The 16158-nt window shown below is 55.8% G+C and overlaps 1 protein-coding gene across 1 annotated transcript in view; it reads right to left on the bottom strand.

Moving 5' to 3' along the window:
- Positions 1-9691: 9691 nt before the first annotated feature.
- Positions 9692-16158, bottom strand: part of PEBP4 (phosphatidylethanolamine binding protein 4) — a 229915-nt gene continuing 223448 nt past the window's right edge. Inside the window, exon 7 of the mRNA XM_027091967.1 lies at positions 9692-9981. Coding sequence (XP_026947768.1) covers positions 9830-9981 — 152 coding nt within the window. The 3' untranslated portion in view covers positions 9692-9829. The remainder of the gene's footprint in view (positions 9982-16158) is intronic.

The following is a 16158-nucleotide window of genomic DNA, read 5'->3' on the forward strand; positions in this document are numbered from 1 at the left end:
ACAAACATCCAGGGCGCACTTCCTGTGGAGGGAATCAGACTTGAGGCTGGGATCCTGCGGTCTGTCAGGGGGCAGGTGATTTAAAGGGAAGTGAGGAATGAGGCTGAGGTAGAAGCCATCACACACAAGACATGATCGGTTCTGAAAGGAAGTGCAGGCAGGAAGTTCAGAGGGGGAAGGACTTGCAAGAGGACATGTTCAGGGACAGGCGAAAGCCTGATTGGGAGGGGTGGTGTTGATCGAGGCCTTGAGGATGGGCTAAGACCCATAAGTGAGGAGGGGAGGTATGAAGAGGAGAGGGAAGGGGGAGACAAGGGCAGGAGGTATTCAGTGTAAGGAGCTGTGCTTTCCCCCCTCATTTTCACGTTAAATTTATTTATTTATTTATTTATTTTCATCTCTGAAACTACCTAGAGCCCATTAGCACTGTCCTTCCAGGACTTCTCTGGCCTGATTATGGCTTGCTTGTGGATGAGTGAGGAATCCTAGAGGGAGAGAAGGGAGATAGCACTGAGGCTGGATCTGCAAGATGCCAGCAGACATTTGGGCATCTACTAGAATGTAGGCTCCAGGAAGGCAATGGCCTAGGTCTGGACCTGCACTGCTGTATCCCCAGCTAGAACCTGTCTTGTGGAGGGGATAGTGGGTGATCCATCAATATTTGTGGGAGAATGAATGTGCCAGACGCTCTACCAGGTCCGGTTCGGGACGCAGGAGCAGGAAAGGGGCTAACTCCAGGTGTGAGCTCCAGGAGAAAGCAGGACTCGGGGAGTCCAAGGCAACATGGACCCCAAATTGGGGGTGGGGTAGGATTCATCAGGCATAAACTTAAGTGGTAATAGCCCCGTTAATTGAGTGGCAATGATCCTTGGCATTTTTCACCTTCAAAGCCAGGAACAAGCTGTAATTAATACTCCCGCCACCCGGGGGCAGGGTGGAGGTGGTGTGGAGAATCTTGAGCTGTTGGTGCTCAGTTGGGGAAACTGAGGCACTGGCGGAGGAAGGGCCGTTAGGAGAGTGGATGCAAAGGCCAGCAGAGCCCGGCGTCTGCAGGGGTGCCGTGAGCACTCCAGAGCGCAGCCCCCTCCCAAAGCCAGGCAGCTGGAGAGCCGAGGTCGTGAGTGGGGAGGGGGCGCCGGAGACCCGCACCGGAGCAGAGAAAGGAGTCTCAGCCGCGGGCCTGGCGACCGTGGCAGTGGGCCATCGGTTTTGCCCGTGGCTTGGCCGACGGAGAGCCTGCCGGGGCCTCGGCTCCCCGCCCTCCGGGGGCGGCGCTGGAGGGGCGCGCGGAGCAGGGGAGGGGACTCGCTAGTCCTTCGTGTCCAGTGGCCAGGCCGCGCGCGGCATACTCAGCCTGAGTCACCGTCACCTCTGAAATGCCTCCCGGTTTCCTCATCGCCCTGAGGGAGTTTTTCATTAAGGTGATTACCCTGCCGTCATTTAAGAGTCCGTAAATATCACCCAGGGACCGAGGGCGCGCAGCCGCCTCTAACTGCAACCGGGGTCCGCAGGCCCCAGGCTGCGGGCGGCGCCGCTCCGCCTCCCCGGCCACCAGTTCGAACCATCTGCGCGGCCCCAACACCATCCTGCATCTAGCGTGACTTTTCTCTGGACCACGATGTCCCTGAGGGCATTCTTCCTTCAGTTCAGTCGCCACCCAACCAGAAAAGGCTTTCCTCTCATACCCCTGGTCCAGGTGATGTACCAAACACTACTCCTAGTTTGCCGTGGTCCTACCTACCTTTTTACATTTATCTGTGTAATCCTTTGATGGATGCCTGCCTCCCATCCTCCTGCCCCAAGTTCTAGAAGGGCAGGAGCCACTTCTGATTTCGCATCGTATTCCCACGATACGGCCTCCTCTCAACCCACCCCATCCCCACCTAGCGCGAATGTCTGGGGTATCGCAGGACTCAGCATTTTTGAATTAACAAGTCCTCATGAGGCAAGAGAACTGTTTGCTGACTGCCCCTGCACCTGATCGTCTTTAACATTTGACAGTTATCACTTGTGCACCTACTGTGTGTCTGGCACTGGAAATACAGCTGTGACAAAAAGAGCCTGTGGGGAGACTCAAGACCTAATGAGGGTTCGGGGTGAGGGTGGGCAATAAGAAGATACCTACGAGGTGATGGTAAGTGATATGAGAAAAAAGAAATGAAGCTAAGGGGAGAGAGAGTGATGGGGAGTGCACGTTGAGATCCTGTTGTATGTAGTCATTCTTCCCTGATCCTTGCGTTTGGAGCTAGCGTTAGTGCCACTGACTAAAGTACTGAATCAGAAGATGTGGGTCTGTGCTGTTAGTCCAGCTAATTTATTGGATGCTCTTTGAAAATTTTTATGTAAATAAGATCTTTGTCAAAAAAATTACATCACAGTTCACTAAGGAAAGTCGGGCCTCTGAAGGCAAAGTCACCTGTGACTTGGCCCCTTGCCCCTGGAACAGCCCCTCTTCCCTAGACAGGCTTTCCTGCCTGCCACCAGGTGGCCTGAGAGAAAACTCTGACAGTGCCTGAGGACTCTTCAGAGGCCTCTGGGGAGGAGGTGTCAGTGGGCCAAGGGTGACTGTGGCTGTGGCTACCCCAGCCCCGAATCCCAGAGCTGCACTGCCTCTCACACAAACCCTCTCCTGGATGGGCAGGAGAGCTTTCTAGACCCCAAATGAAAGAAAAAGTTGCTGCAGTGGAAACTCGAGCTAACCTTCCCTCTTGCCCCACTTCCCTCCCGCGGTCACACTTCCGGCAGCCGCCACAGGGTATTTTGGGTTCGAAAACAAAGCGTCAGATCTATTTGAGCAACTTTTTTTTCCATCGGAGTAGAAGCCCAGGGGCCTGTGGCCACCCTGGGCTCGGCCACTTCCCCAGGGAACTGACGCGTTTCCCCTTCTCCACCGAAGACCAATTTAGCAAGTCAGACTGGCCACATTTTTAGCTTCTCCTTTCCCTGGCCTGGCAGCAGGCGAGAGCCCAGAGGTAGGGCTGCTGGGAGGAGGGTGTGTCTGAGTGCCTTCCTTGTGGACTTCAGAGGAAGGCCTGCTTCCCATCCTCTGCCAGAACCTCCTCCTCAACCCTCTCCAACACTCCCCAACTGCATGTACTGCGCACACGCGCATGCACGTACACACACACACACACACACACACACACACACACACACACAACCTCCACCGCCGCCGCCACAAATCCACTTGCTGCATCAGGAGTCTGCAAAGTGAGAGTTGTGGGGTTAGGGCTGGTCTGGTCCTCAGTTTAATCGAAAGGATGGTGTGCCCGTGTCACTGGCAGGCCGGTGTGCTGTGGGGTTGTGAATGAAGTGGGCGTGCATCCGTGGACACTGTGTGTGCATGCAAATCCTACGTTTGCCACTGCCTGGGCTTGACAACGCACACCCATGCAGCTTGCATGGATGTCTAGAAAGAGCCTGGCAGAGGTGAAACCCTGCAGTGTCTAGCGGGTGCGTACACCGTGTGATTTTGTGTGGGCTGGTGTATTTACAGCATGTGTGCAGGATGCGTATAGTAGAGGTGTGTGTAAGTGTGCGTGCACACGTTTGTATACGTGTGGACCGGCAGGGTCTGGTTCTCGGGGTATGGGGGAAGGAAGCCAGGCGAGCTCTGGACAGGGGTGACCAGCGTTCTCATGGGCGAATTCAGCTTCCTCCCTGCGGAGGTGGGGGTGAGTAAAGAACTTCTAGGTTTCTTTTGTAGCCCTTTCAATTCTTAGCACTCAGCTGAGCCTCCATCAATACTGGGGAAGGGCTGACTGGGCGCTGGCTTCACAGCCACAGCAAGGAGAGAAAGAATCTATTGCCTTTGTGGTGGCTTGAGTATACACGTCCAGCTGTGTCTATGTGTGTGTGAGTGAATGCGCAAGTGTGTGAGTATGTGAGTGTGAGCATGGGATGTCTGAGTTTGTGTGGCTGTGTGTGAGCGTGGGTGTGGGTGGAGGTGTTTGGACTCCTTTCGGGCACTACCTAGGCTCGCTCTGCTGCCCAGGCCCTAAAGGAAGCCCCCTGAGCCCACTGTCTGCTTACTTCACGAGACTGGAAATGAAAGTTGCGCTAGGGCCCCGTTACATCTGCCCTTCTGACAGGCTCAGCCTCTCTCCTTTGAGCCCTCTGCTTCCTGCACAGCTGACTTATGCCAGTGGGGCGGACTCCACCTCCTGAGGAATAAAGAGGGCGCTTCTGTGTCCTGCCCTCATTCAGGGCGGGTCAGGAGGTTCTCGAGTCATATTTCTACCCTCTGTGCCTGAGCGCCCATGTGCCCCTCCGTCCTCCCTCTGCTAGGATCCCTGAATGGTTTCTCTACCATGCCCCCAAATAGCCATATAGAACTGTAGAACATTCAGCTGGAGGGGGCCTCTGAGAGCACCCATCCCAAACTATTTTATAGATGAGAAATCTGAGGCCCAGAGACGGCAGCTGACATGCCCAGGGTCACACAGCAGTGAATGGTAGCCCTGGTGCTGAAATCAGGTCTTGACTCCTGGTCAGTGGTTCTTTCAGCTACATCAGACCAGCTGGCCGTGTCCTTCTTTCCTATTTCCTTCTCTTTCTGACTGTTTCTCTTCCTTTCGACTTTTCGACTGAAATATTTCCTTTTTTTCTCTCTGAAATGCCCTCTCTGGGTTAAGCGAGATGGCTTGCATTTGGTGGTACCAAGGTGGTACTCAGACCCAAGACCTCAGTCCTGGCATGGTTTTCATCTGCCCTTTCCAAAGGTTTTTCTCCTTCCTGGTCCCTCATCCCCCAAGGACTGCCAGGGACCCTGTCCCCTCCTCTCCCTAAGCCAGCCTCTTCAGCTCCTATTTCTGCTTCCAAGTACCCAGGAGGAGGATGAGAACCCTCAAGGAATTTTCTTCTTTCTCTAACCTTAGTTTCCTGGTCTCTAAAATGGAGTGGGGGTCTCTGCAGGGGAACTATGGGGATTTGTGTATGTGTGTGCATGCAGGTGTGTATGTGTGTGCGTGTGTGTGTAGGTGCACCTCGCGTGTCTCCCAGCAGCTCCCGGGGGTAATGGGAAAGTTAATTAGTGCCAGGATGAAAGGTGCTATGGGGTAATTGCAGGTAATATCAGGACAGCCGGGAGGGTGGGGCTAAAGGCCCTCAGACCTCCTGGGGGTAGTGGGCAGCCCCGAGCCCCACTCCTGAAAACAGATCAGATACCTGGAGAGGAGGGGGGGAAAGGGGCATTCTGAGCGAAGGGTCTTTGTCTTTACAGGGAAGTGCTTGTTAGTTGCTAGGGAACTGGGTTGTCTTTCCTGATCCAAGCCACCCAGTTTTTTGCTGAGCTTGGGAGGGGCATGCTGGGCTGGGGCTAGAGGCTCCCTTGCCAGGTGGCCCTTTCCCTGGGGCTGCTGACGCTTGGATGGGTCTCTTGGGAAGGACTCTTGTCTGGGGAGGGTGAGTGCTCCCATTACCCTCGGCCTCACTGCTTGTTCCAGCCGAGATGGGGAGCAGAGCAGGTGAGGTGCAGGCAGGGAAGGAGAGGAAAACACACAGGTACCGAACAGCCTGCCCACCAGGCACTGTGCTGGGTGCCTTCCATGCCATCTCATCTAACCGTTGCAACAGACCTTTAAGGAAGGCACTTATTTACATTTCCCTCCCATTATGCTGTTTTGTTTTTGCAGTTGAAACACAGGTCCAGAACAGTTGAGTAAGTTGCCTGAAGTCAAAGAGCTATTGAGTGGTAGAGACTCTGTGATCTTAGGTGTGCTAAGTAAGAAAAGTTGTGCTTTTCAAATTTTACCACCTCTTGGGACTTCCCTGGTGGTGCAATGGTTAAGAATCTGCCTGTCAATGCAGGGGACACGGGTTTGATCCCTGGTCCGGGAGGATCCCACATGCCGCGGAGCAACTAAGCCCCTGTGCCACAACTACTGAAGCCCGCATGCCTAGAGCCCGTGCTCTGCAACAAAGAGTAGCCCCCTGCTCACCGCAAGTAGAGAAAGCCTGCACGCAGCAACGAAGACCCAATGCAGCCAAAAATAAATTAATTATTTAAATAAATTAAAAAAAAATTTACCACCTCGTGCATCTAGCCAGCTTTCTTCTTATCCCATGGGTGCTCAGCCCTAACGCTTGAAGCCACTATCACCATCATCACCACCACCACCACCATCATCATCATCATCACCATCACTACCACCATCACCACCATCATCATCACCATCACCATCATCATCATCATCATCACCATCATCACCATCATCATCTTCATCATCACCACCACCACCACCACCATCATCACCATCACCACCACCACCGCCACCATCATCATCACCACCACCACCACCATCATCACCATCACCATCACCACCACCACCATCATCATCTTCATCATCACCACCACCACCACCACCACCACCATCATCATCTTCATCATCATCACCATCACCATCATCATCACTGGGAAGTCTTCCTATATATCCTTTTCCATCTCTTTTTTAGCAGTTATTACACAGGTAAGGTTCTGGGAGGGAGAGGGGATTGAGGGTGGTAAACTGTTGGGGTATTTGCCTTGAGCAGGTTGAGTTGGGTGGTAATGGCCTTGAGCTGGGCCAGGCCATTGCTGTGAGTGTCCAGGGGCTGGCCCTCCCCACAAATTGTACTTGGTCTAGAATAGCTGAAGCTGGGTTCAGGGAAGACACGTGGGGGAGACTCCCTTTCAGTTCTTTTGGAACCTCCAGCCTTCCTTCTTGGCCTACCTGGCTTCTGAATAAATAGAATGTCTGGCCTTTATTTTATGTAACCCAGAGAGCAAAATTAGAGTACCCTTTACCTGTGAGTACTGAGAGTGGGAAGGCTTGAGTTAACACCAGATTCTACCATTACTAGTTACAGAACAGGGATTAGGTTCTTATCTTATCTTAAGATTAACTTATCGGAATGTCAGCTTCCTCATCTGTAAGATGAGAATCATGACACCTACATTATTCGATAGTTGTGACAATCGGATGAGAGAATATGTATGAAGGCCCCGGTAGGCTGTAAAGCTGGGCAGGAAGGCACTAACTGAGATGCCACATGTCAGGCATTTGGCATGGTGCCTGGTGTGCAGATAGCACTCAACAAATGGTATGTGATAATGATGATGATGACGATAATTCTATCAATTCTCTTCATCCCTGTAAAGGGGTCACTGACACTCCCTTTCTTAGCTGCTTTGTCAGCTGTCTCGAAGCAATCTACATGCTCATTTTGTTTCTTCCTGGAGGAGGCAGCGAAAGAAAAGGGGCACGAGGCCCAAAGCCTTCTGCAGGCAGACAGCTGACTCAGGGGGGCTTCCCCAAGGTCTCCTGGCCTCCAGGCTTCCCCTCCCGGCCACTGGGAGCTCCTTCTCTGTGGCTTTCAGGGACGTCTGACAGGGCTGGCTTCAGCCTAGAGCCTGGGCTAGTTTTGTTCTTTTTTCAAGTTTGGAGGCCAGGAGGGTGGGGGTCTCTCTGGCAGCTGAACTAAAAGCCCAAAACACCAGGGGAAAAGAAAGGAAGGAGGGGGGGAAAGGGAAGGAAAGCAAGCCGATAATTTCCTCGAAGGATAAACATCCGATTTTTTTTCCTCACCCAAAATAAACATGCTGGCCACAAGGAATTAAAAGCAGAAGAGAGGAGGATGTGTCTCGATTTGGGGCTGCTCTAGGAAGCTGACCTGCTATTTATGCTGGCCTTGGGCACCGACCGGAGCTGCCAATTACACTCCGGGCCCGGTGGGGTGGGTGCTGCGGGGAGAAGGGCCCAGAGAGAGGGAGGTTCACACACACTCAGAGAGTCCCTTCCAGGGCTGCCTTCCATGACACTACAAAGGGACCCTTCCTTTGCTTCTTCTTGTAGCTCTGCCGACAAGCCTGCCTGGTGGCGTAGAAGGGAGTAGGGAGTTCCTGCTGCCTGGACTGGCGTCAAAGGCCCTTCTATAGCATAAGAGCTTGCTGTCCATCACCTGGGCGGGGAGCTGAATCTATCGGTGTGGGGCAGTAGGGGGGCGGCTGCACCATCCAATCCCCTCCCATCACAAACTCCATCTCCCACCTCCTGGTGTTCTTCAGATGCCCGTCACTAAAATCTTCCCACTAGTCAAGAGTGTGCTGGGCTGGGCTGAGGGGTTGGCCTGGGCCCCTTGCCTTCCAGCTAATGCGGGGCATGCCTCTAGGAAGGTAATAACCCTGGGCCCAGGTGCGGCCTGCCCCTTTCATCTGGGGATCTCAGGCACTTTGCATGCATGAGTCACCCGTCTTGCTGTTTTCTAGCCAAGGAGGTGGGGAGTAATTAACTCTCGGAGGGAAACTGAGCAGAGGGGCTTGTTGAGGGGGTAGGGGTGGGGCTGAGGGGACTGGAGTTGAGGGTAGGGGAGTTTAGCCTATGAATGAGACCATAGCAGAGAGGTGCCTCTAAGGGGGTTTTGGGTGGGAAAGCCAGGAGACCTTCAGAGAACGTCCAGGGGCAGTCAGGACGCTGAAAATCCCTTCCTTGCAGACACCAAGGTGTTTCTTCACAGCTTTCTAAAAGCATAAGTCAGATGACGCCCCCTCTCCCCTCCAGTCTACTTATCATTCCACAATTCCCCAGCGCTTTCAGGGTAGAGTCCAAAACGTGAACATGGCTGCAAGGCCTGGCTTGTTCTTGTCTTTGTCTATCTGTCCAGGTGGCCATGATTTTGGCCTTTCATTGCCCCCATCAGCCACGGGGGCTTGGAGGTGTCATTTCTCCTCTTTGCCCCCTGTCCCCACTCATCATTCACCCTTACCCCACTTCTCAGCCTTGAAGTTAAACATCACTTCCTCAGGAAGAAGAGAGTTTTTGTTTTTTAAGTCAGCAGGCAGCCTTCTTTTATTTATTTTTATTATTTATTTATTTATTCTTGGCTGCCCTGGGTCTTCGTTGCTGCGTGCGGGCTTTCTCTAGTTGTGGCGAGCGGGCTTCTCATTGCTGTGGCTTCTCTTGTTGTGGGGCACGGGCTGTAGGCGCAGGGGCTTCAGTAGTTGTGGCTCGCGGGCTCTAGAGTGCAGGCTCAGTAGTTGTGGTGCAGGGGCTTAGTTGCTCCGTGGCATGTGGGATCTTCCCAGACCAGGGCTCGAACACGTGTCCCCTGTATTGGCAGGCGGATTCTTAACCCCTGCGCCACCAGGGAAGCCCAAGAAGAGGGCTTTTTGAGCTTTACCACCCCCCACCCCCCATCACAAAGCGCGTTGCCTTTACACCTTAGAACACTTGCCACATTTGCTGGAATTTGCTTGTGGTCATCTGATAAAGTTTGCCCTCCTGTAGTAGTCTGGAAGCTCCAAGAAGCAAGCCTCCTGTTGGGCCTGCCCTGGTCATACATGTCACCCCAGCACCTGGCAGGAGGTCAGGCACATACCAGGTGCTGACAATGTTTGTTAAATGAATGTCAGAGCTGGAAAGGACCATGGTGATAAACCAACCACCCCCTGCCTCTTCTTCCTCAATTTCACACCTGAGGAAGCAGAATTTTAGAGAGGATAAGTGACTTGCTCAAGGTCACACGGTGCCTCAGTGATCGTTCAGGGCTAGAGATCCCCCTGCCCGCCTGTCCATCCTTCCCACCCCACTTCCCACCCCCCCCCCACCACCACTTGCATTTACAGGAATGCCCCAGGCCCCAGTGCTGAACATCAATTGATTTCCTCCTCTTGGTTTTAGAAGGAGGACAGGTTTGGAAACAGAACATCCAACCATTAAGCCCTGGATCATTTTTTTTTTTTTTTATTCGGAAGAGAAAGGGTTTCATACCCGGAGTGGGTTCCAAACACAGACCACGGGTGGTGAGTACTGTGCACACACCTGCAACGTGAAGCCTGAGGTCTGGCGGGCAGTTATCTCGGTTCAGGTTTGTCCTTGGGCTCACTGCTTCCTCCCGGAGCCTGGTGATGCAGTGTGTCCTGGTAATTCTGGGTCATGAACTGGGTGCTGGCTTCAGGTTCGCCCAGGTGGAAGCGGCTCAGAAATCTGTCCATATTCCAAGAGCCTGGAAGGACAAACAGACCACAGGGAAGTAGTGAGAGAGAACCGTGGACTTCAGAGCTGGAAGGGGCCTGAGAGGGAGGCCAGCTGTGGGGAGCAGAGAGAGGAGGAGGCGGCCGTGGCCATCGGTCTGAGGGGTGCCCTCTGGCTCCTGGCTGCAGGGGCAGTCTCTGGATGTTAGCAGCATCTGGGAAGGACGCTTCCTGGAGGACAACGGGGATGGCCTTTGGTCGGTTTCTCCAGGACTTTATTTGGCAGAACTCTGCCTTCTCACTTGTACGCAGAAAGGAAATGCCCAGTCAGGTTGGCTGCCCATTTTCTCCAGCCACCCCTCTTTTCCTGCAGGCTCTCCTGATTGAGGCCTGAATGCTTCTTTTCTTCATACCTGGTCAGCCCAGTTGCCGGGGCTGAGCTTGGCAGAAGCGTCTATGCCGTTCTTCCAATCTCCTCCCCAGAGGCCCGGCCACCTCCCCCGGAGTCCCAGGAGACCTTGGGCGACAGGGTTCCTTCCCTGGCTGTGGCAGAGGTGAGAGGCAGGGCATAGGGCCAGGCTGCTTCTCCCTGCCCTGAAGACCTGGATCCTGGAGGGGAGCGGAGTGTGGGCGAGACATTCCCGGCCTGGACCCTGGGGAAGTCCAGTGGGTGCCCAGGTCAGAGGGGGCCTCCTCGGGGGAAGAGAACACAGGGGCATAGGGGGAGGTGCATCTTCTGGGACAAGTGTGAACAGGCCTAGCAGCAGGGCAAGGAGAGCGAGGCCCCAGGCACGGGGGAGAGGCTGAGGGAGGCGGTCAGAGGCATGTTCCCATGCTCTTGTTTCCCAAACCCTGGGCCTCAGGCACCCTCGGTGGGTGGTTGTCAGGTAAAATACAGGTTGCCCAGTTCAACTTGAATTTCAGAGGAGCAACGAATACTCTGTTAGTGTAAGTATGTCCCACATATTGCCTGGGCCATACTTATACTAGCAAATTGAATTGGACATCCTGTATTTATTTATTTATTTATCACCATCACTGCCCGCCCCCTGGGTTTTTTTCCCCTAAAATCTAGCAGCCTTCCCTGGCTGGAGGGAGTACTAGGGGTAGAGCCTGCCTGGAGTAGAGCTAGACAGTGGCTGATATAGCCTGAACCAATGGAGAACAGTAATCTCTAACACACGGAGAGCAGGAAGTGAGGGGCTGGCAGCCTAGATTCCTCCCTGAGCCGCCCCTCTACCCACCTGTGGTCCTTGGTCTACACCCACCTCCATTTTTAGCAATGAAGAAGGCAAATCCCCTCTACCTGCCACCCTCCCACACCCCCAGCTGTTTGCATTTCAAAGATGGTCTCAAGCAGAGGACAATTTTTAAACCAAAGAAACAAAACAATGATAATAATAATAATAATAATAATAGCAATAACACGGATATAGTGCTTCCTATGTGCCAGGCACAGTTCTAGGAACTCCACACATATTCACTTAATCCTCACAAGGGGAGACTATATTTATTCCTAGTGCACAGATGGGATGGTGGTGCTGAGGGTGCCTGAGGCCCAGGGTTTGGGAAACAAGACCAGGTTCCGGTGCGGAAGCTTCTCAGGGGCACGGATGGGGGAGAGGACCTCTACGGGTTCCCTCAGGTCTTATCTGGCTGTAATTGTGAATGTGGTTGTGCATTCAAATTGGGCCTTTGAGGGCCTAGAAAATAGGTGCTTCGTGAGTTCTCTTGGGGGAAGGGCTGCATGGGATGGGCTGCTGCTGGGCTGTAGGACCCAATGCTGGGGATTTTCCACTAGAATGGGATGGAGGGAGGGAGGGAGAAAGGAGGGAGCAGGTACTCGCCTGGCTGTGGCCTTTGCACCCAGGGCACCCAGCGGACTGGAAAAGAATTGTAGTAACACGACCCTGGGAAAGTGTGTGTGTGTGTGTGTGCGTGTGCGTGTGTGTGTGTGCATGCTTGTATATGTGCGTGTGTGTGTGCCTGCATACCAGGGAAAAGGTCATGGGTGAACTGGCGCATGGCGGGCACAGGGACAAGGGGGCCTTCCCCACGGAGCAGGGCAGGAAGGAACCTGGTGGCAGGGAGGGAATTGAAACTCATCACGAGATCAGAGCAAGTTGACGGAAAGAAATCCCCTGCACCCAGGGAGACCTTGCTCCCCTCTCCCAGCAGTCTGCTCTCTTGATTGAGCTAGGAGTGCCCGGGGGGCCTTGCAGCTGCTTCCGGGTCCCATTTCCAACAACGCTGGGGTCCTTGGGCAGCTCCGCAAGCCCGCCCCATCGCTCGGGAGACGGGGCCCAAGTGCCGCCTGGCTGCTAGCCTCTGCGGCCTCCTCCCCTGGCTTGGCCGTGACTCCTTACACCTCCGTTTCCTGCCACAGAGGGCAAGAGGAACTGACCCTGTGCAAGTTCTAGAAGGAAGAGGGGTGAGTCAGGCCCTCAGGGCTGTGTGGGGAGAGACGAGGAGTTTGGAGGCTGTGGCTTTTGCGGTCGCCGCTTTCTGTGGAAAGCCCCATCCTGTACGGCACTGCCCGGGTCCCTGCGCTGCAGGGGTCTGCTGCCATGCAGGAAGAGGGCGGCGCTGCTGCCTGTGCTCGGGCCACTCCCCTTGTACCCTGGACCCACCCTGGATGGGCTCTTCCTGGGATGAGGGCAGGAGTGGTGAGTACACTTCAAAGGCCTCTGTGGCAGGAGGCCTCCGGCCACAGGGAGGAAGGAGGAGGGTGTCTCCTGAGCCAGTGGCTGGAACACAGAGGCCTGGGCTCTTCAGGGCAGGGTTACCGCATATGATGTGCAGGTGGGTCCCTGCACAACCCTAGGGGGTGCTGCTTCCATCCAGCTAAGCCATACGCAGAGGCCATTTGCTCACTTACTGGCCGGTACTGATGGGGAAGATGTTAGAGGTTAGAGATGTTCCAGACCTGGGCCCGGAGGCGGGGAGCAGGGGAAGTTAGGTCACCTCATCTAAAGCCGTGGGGAGTGGGTGCTCTGAGCCCGATCTCTACGAGACACTGGGAGCGGGTGAATGACCCCTGTCATCAACAACTGGGAGGGAGGCTTCATAGAGACTCATCCTCTGAGTTTGAGTCCTGGGGACTGCAAGGCTGGAATGTTCGGGAATGGCCCTGGGACAGCTCCTGAACAGTTCATCTCTTCACCCCCGGCCTCCCAGATCTGTGGGGCTGGCTTACCACTGCTTGGGAGTGGCTCATCACACGGGCTGGACCACTCCCATTGGGCCTATCGGGGTTAAGAGGCATACAAGAGACTGAGAAGGGGATGCTACACCCAGTCTAGCAACCCCCAGCCACCCCAGGATTCGGGAGAGCTGGGTAGACAGCACCTGGGCTAGAATTCAGAAGCTCTGAGCTGGAGGGAAATCTCAGACCCTGGGATCCAGGCCCCCCAACACTGACAGCTGCTTCCGGGGTCTGCCAGGCATGGGGGAGGGTGGCTTTATCCAGGCGCCACTCCTGCCCTCTACGAGTTTATAATATAGGACAATTAACAATGGACTAATAAGAAGCTAGGCCTTCGCAGGGTGGCCTCAGCCAGCAGCACAGCGTGCAACCCTGGCAGATGAGGTCCTGACCCAGCAGTGGTCCTGGAGTCTCTCCAGCAGTCCTACTCTTAAGACTTCCAACAGCACAGGACAGCGTTCCCTTGTGTCCTTGCTCCCACCTGACTTGTCATCTGGTCCTCAGTGGGCCCTCAAGCGTCCCCCTCTCGCTGGGAGGGAGGCCCCCATTTGGGTGAGCTGGGAACAAGGGGTGGGTTCTAAGCCTTCGGATGGGTCCCCTCAGCCTCTGCTGGGACTCACGGTGCCCGGCGCCTGGCCTGGGGCCGCCCTGTCACCCCAGGCCGGGAGCTGCGTCTAACCAAGGCAGCCAGGCTCTTCCCTGGCCTCTCCCTGCCCTCCCCCTGCCCTCCCCCTGTGCAGGGACACAAGTGCTTCCTGGCAGGGGACAGTGGCCCTGAAGAAAAGATAAAAACGGAACACCAGCCTAATAAGCGTCCCGCTGAGCGCCCGGCTCAGGTCTGTAATTTGTCTGACGCTTCGTGGGGCTGGCTGCGGTGATGGGAGTGCTGATGCCTTTCTGCTGAGATTAATGATGTCCTGGCGGTGGTGGGCGGGAGGCCCGAGCCTTTTATTTTTTGTGCCATTAAATGACATCCAGAGACTTCCACTCAGGAGCTGAAAAGCCCTCGTTCCATCACATCCAATTACTTCTGGAGGCTATTTGCTGAGGGGCTGATCCCGCTGGCTCGAGAGGCTTGGGGCCGAGGGGACCACTTTGACTTTGGCAGGAGTGAGGTTGGCGGGGGGATGCCAGGGGGATTTTCCGAGGTGGGGAGGGGTTACCTCCGGCTCCTCTGGAGAGGAGAACCCAGGAGAGCTGGAGAGCGGAAGTGCCATTCCTAACTATCCAGTAAGTGGATCACCCAGGCCTCCTCCCTCCGCCCTGTGGCTGGGGGCAGGGGTGGGGAAGGGAGCGAGAAGAGTGGAGACTCGAAACGGTCCATTTCGCCCCCAGTTATCAATTCCAGCATTTGGTGGTGGTGACGGCTGGCTGGAGTTGCGGGTGAAATTTGGGGATTTTCTGTGGTTTCCCGATGACCTGTTCAATACAGATTTGGGCAGTTGATGTTGGGATCGACTGGGGCATGTTCTGGAAGAGGGCTGCCTGGGGCCTGTGGAGATGGCAGGCGGTTCCTAGCCAGGGCGCCTGTCTGACAGCCGCCCCCATCTGGGCCACTGCCAGGCCCCCAGTCCTACCCGCTCTGCCAGGTGGGTGGGGCGCTTCGGAGGCAGAAGAGGGCTGCCTGACACAAGCCCACACGGTGACTCAGGGGCTGGGCCCCGGGGGCTCCTGGGGCCTGGCCAGGTGAACCACCATGGGAGGTCATGGGGGGCGGGAGAGGGGCTGTTCGGCAGTGGGCTGCATGTGTTTGTGTCTGTGTGTGTTGTGTGTGTTTGGGTTGGGCTGGTCTCCAGGCGGGGCCCCCTTCCCTGCTGCTTGGCCTGCACTGTGCCTCTCCTCACTGCCACCAAGCCTGGTGGATTTCCTCCCAGCCTTGGTCGCTCCGCGTGCTGCCTCCTACTGTTGACGCTGCTTGGAGCTCGGCTGCCTTCACGCCCTCGGCCCGTGCTTTCAAACATTTCCCCACGGCGCCCCTTATCTCAATCACCCACGGTGCCCCGCAGGCCTTTAGACGCCACAAGCAGGACTTCAAGCCCACTGCGTGGCAAGTCTCCGCCTGTCCCTCCTCTCTGACCCCTGTGGGTGGGTGGCTCGCCCAGAAGCTGTTCAGTTCAGCTGCCTGTGGTGCTGGGGAGCAGATTCTCGCTGCCTGGTCCGGAGCCCAGGGACCCTCCTCTGCCCGCCCCCGCTCCCCCATCCCATTCTGCAAGGAGCAGTCCCTCTGCAGGTCCCCGAGGCCAGCCTATGGAGGCGAGACCGAGTCTGGCGTGGCCTGTTGGCTCCCCTGGCTCTGCGGCACGGTTCTGGGCTCACTCACAGCCTTCGAGAGGCTTCTGGACTGAGTTATGGCACGGAGGGGATTCCCCTGGCTCACCCTTGAGGAGCGTGACGCGGGCTCGTGATCTCCCTGGGCGAGGCGCTGAGGTGAGGCATGGCACAGGCCACAGCTCCCGGGACTCGTGGTCCCCATGCGGCGCTGGGCTACAGCCCTCCTCCAGGGGAGGGGTGTGTGGGTGTGTCGCTGAGGCCACCCAAGGCAGCGGGACAGCTTTGCTCCCTCTCCGTCCCCACACCAGGGCCCAGAAATCTGGTGGTCGGGGTTGGGGGAGAGGGAATGTGGGTGAAACGGCTGCAAAGAGCCTTTTGCCCCGGAAAGCAGAAGGAAGTGAACCTGCTATTAACTGCAGACCCTCGGTCAGGCAAGCCACTCACTGTTCTGGGCTCCGGTCTCCTCCTTTGCCCTGGGGAACAGTGGCCGCTGTGCTGCCCACCCCACACGGTCGGGCAAGGGGCAGGTCCGGGAGGGGCAGGGCAGGCTGGCGGAGAGGCTGGGCGTGCGCGGCCCCGCTGGCTCGGCGTTGGGACAGGGAGGGTGTGGACACCGAAATCGTCATTTGTGGGCACGGTGCTCACAGAAGCGGCTGCCTACGCAGGTGTTAAAGGAACTTGACCGTGAGGTGTGTTTGTGAATGTGGCGTGTGAGAATGTGCAGATCCGTGTG

The sequence above is a fragment of the Aethalodelphis obliquidens genome, unplaced genomic scaffold, assembly GCF_003676395.1.
Source record: "Aethalodelphis obliquidens isolate GAN/ISIS:26980383/991018 unplaced genomic scaffold, ASM367639v1 scaffold74, whole genome shotgun sequence".
NCBI lineage: Eukaryota > Metazoa > Chordata > Mammalia > Artiodactyla > Delphinidae > Aethalodelphis > Aethalodelphis obliquidens.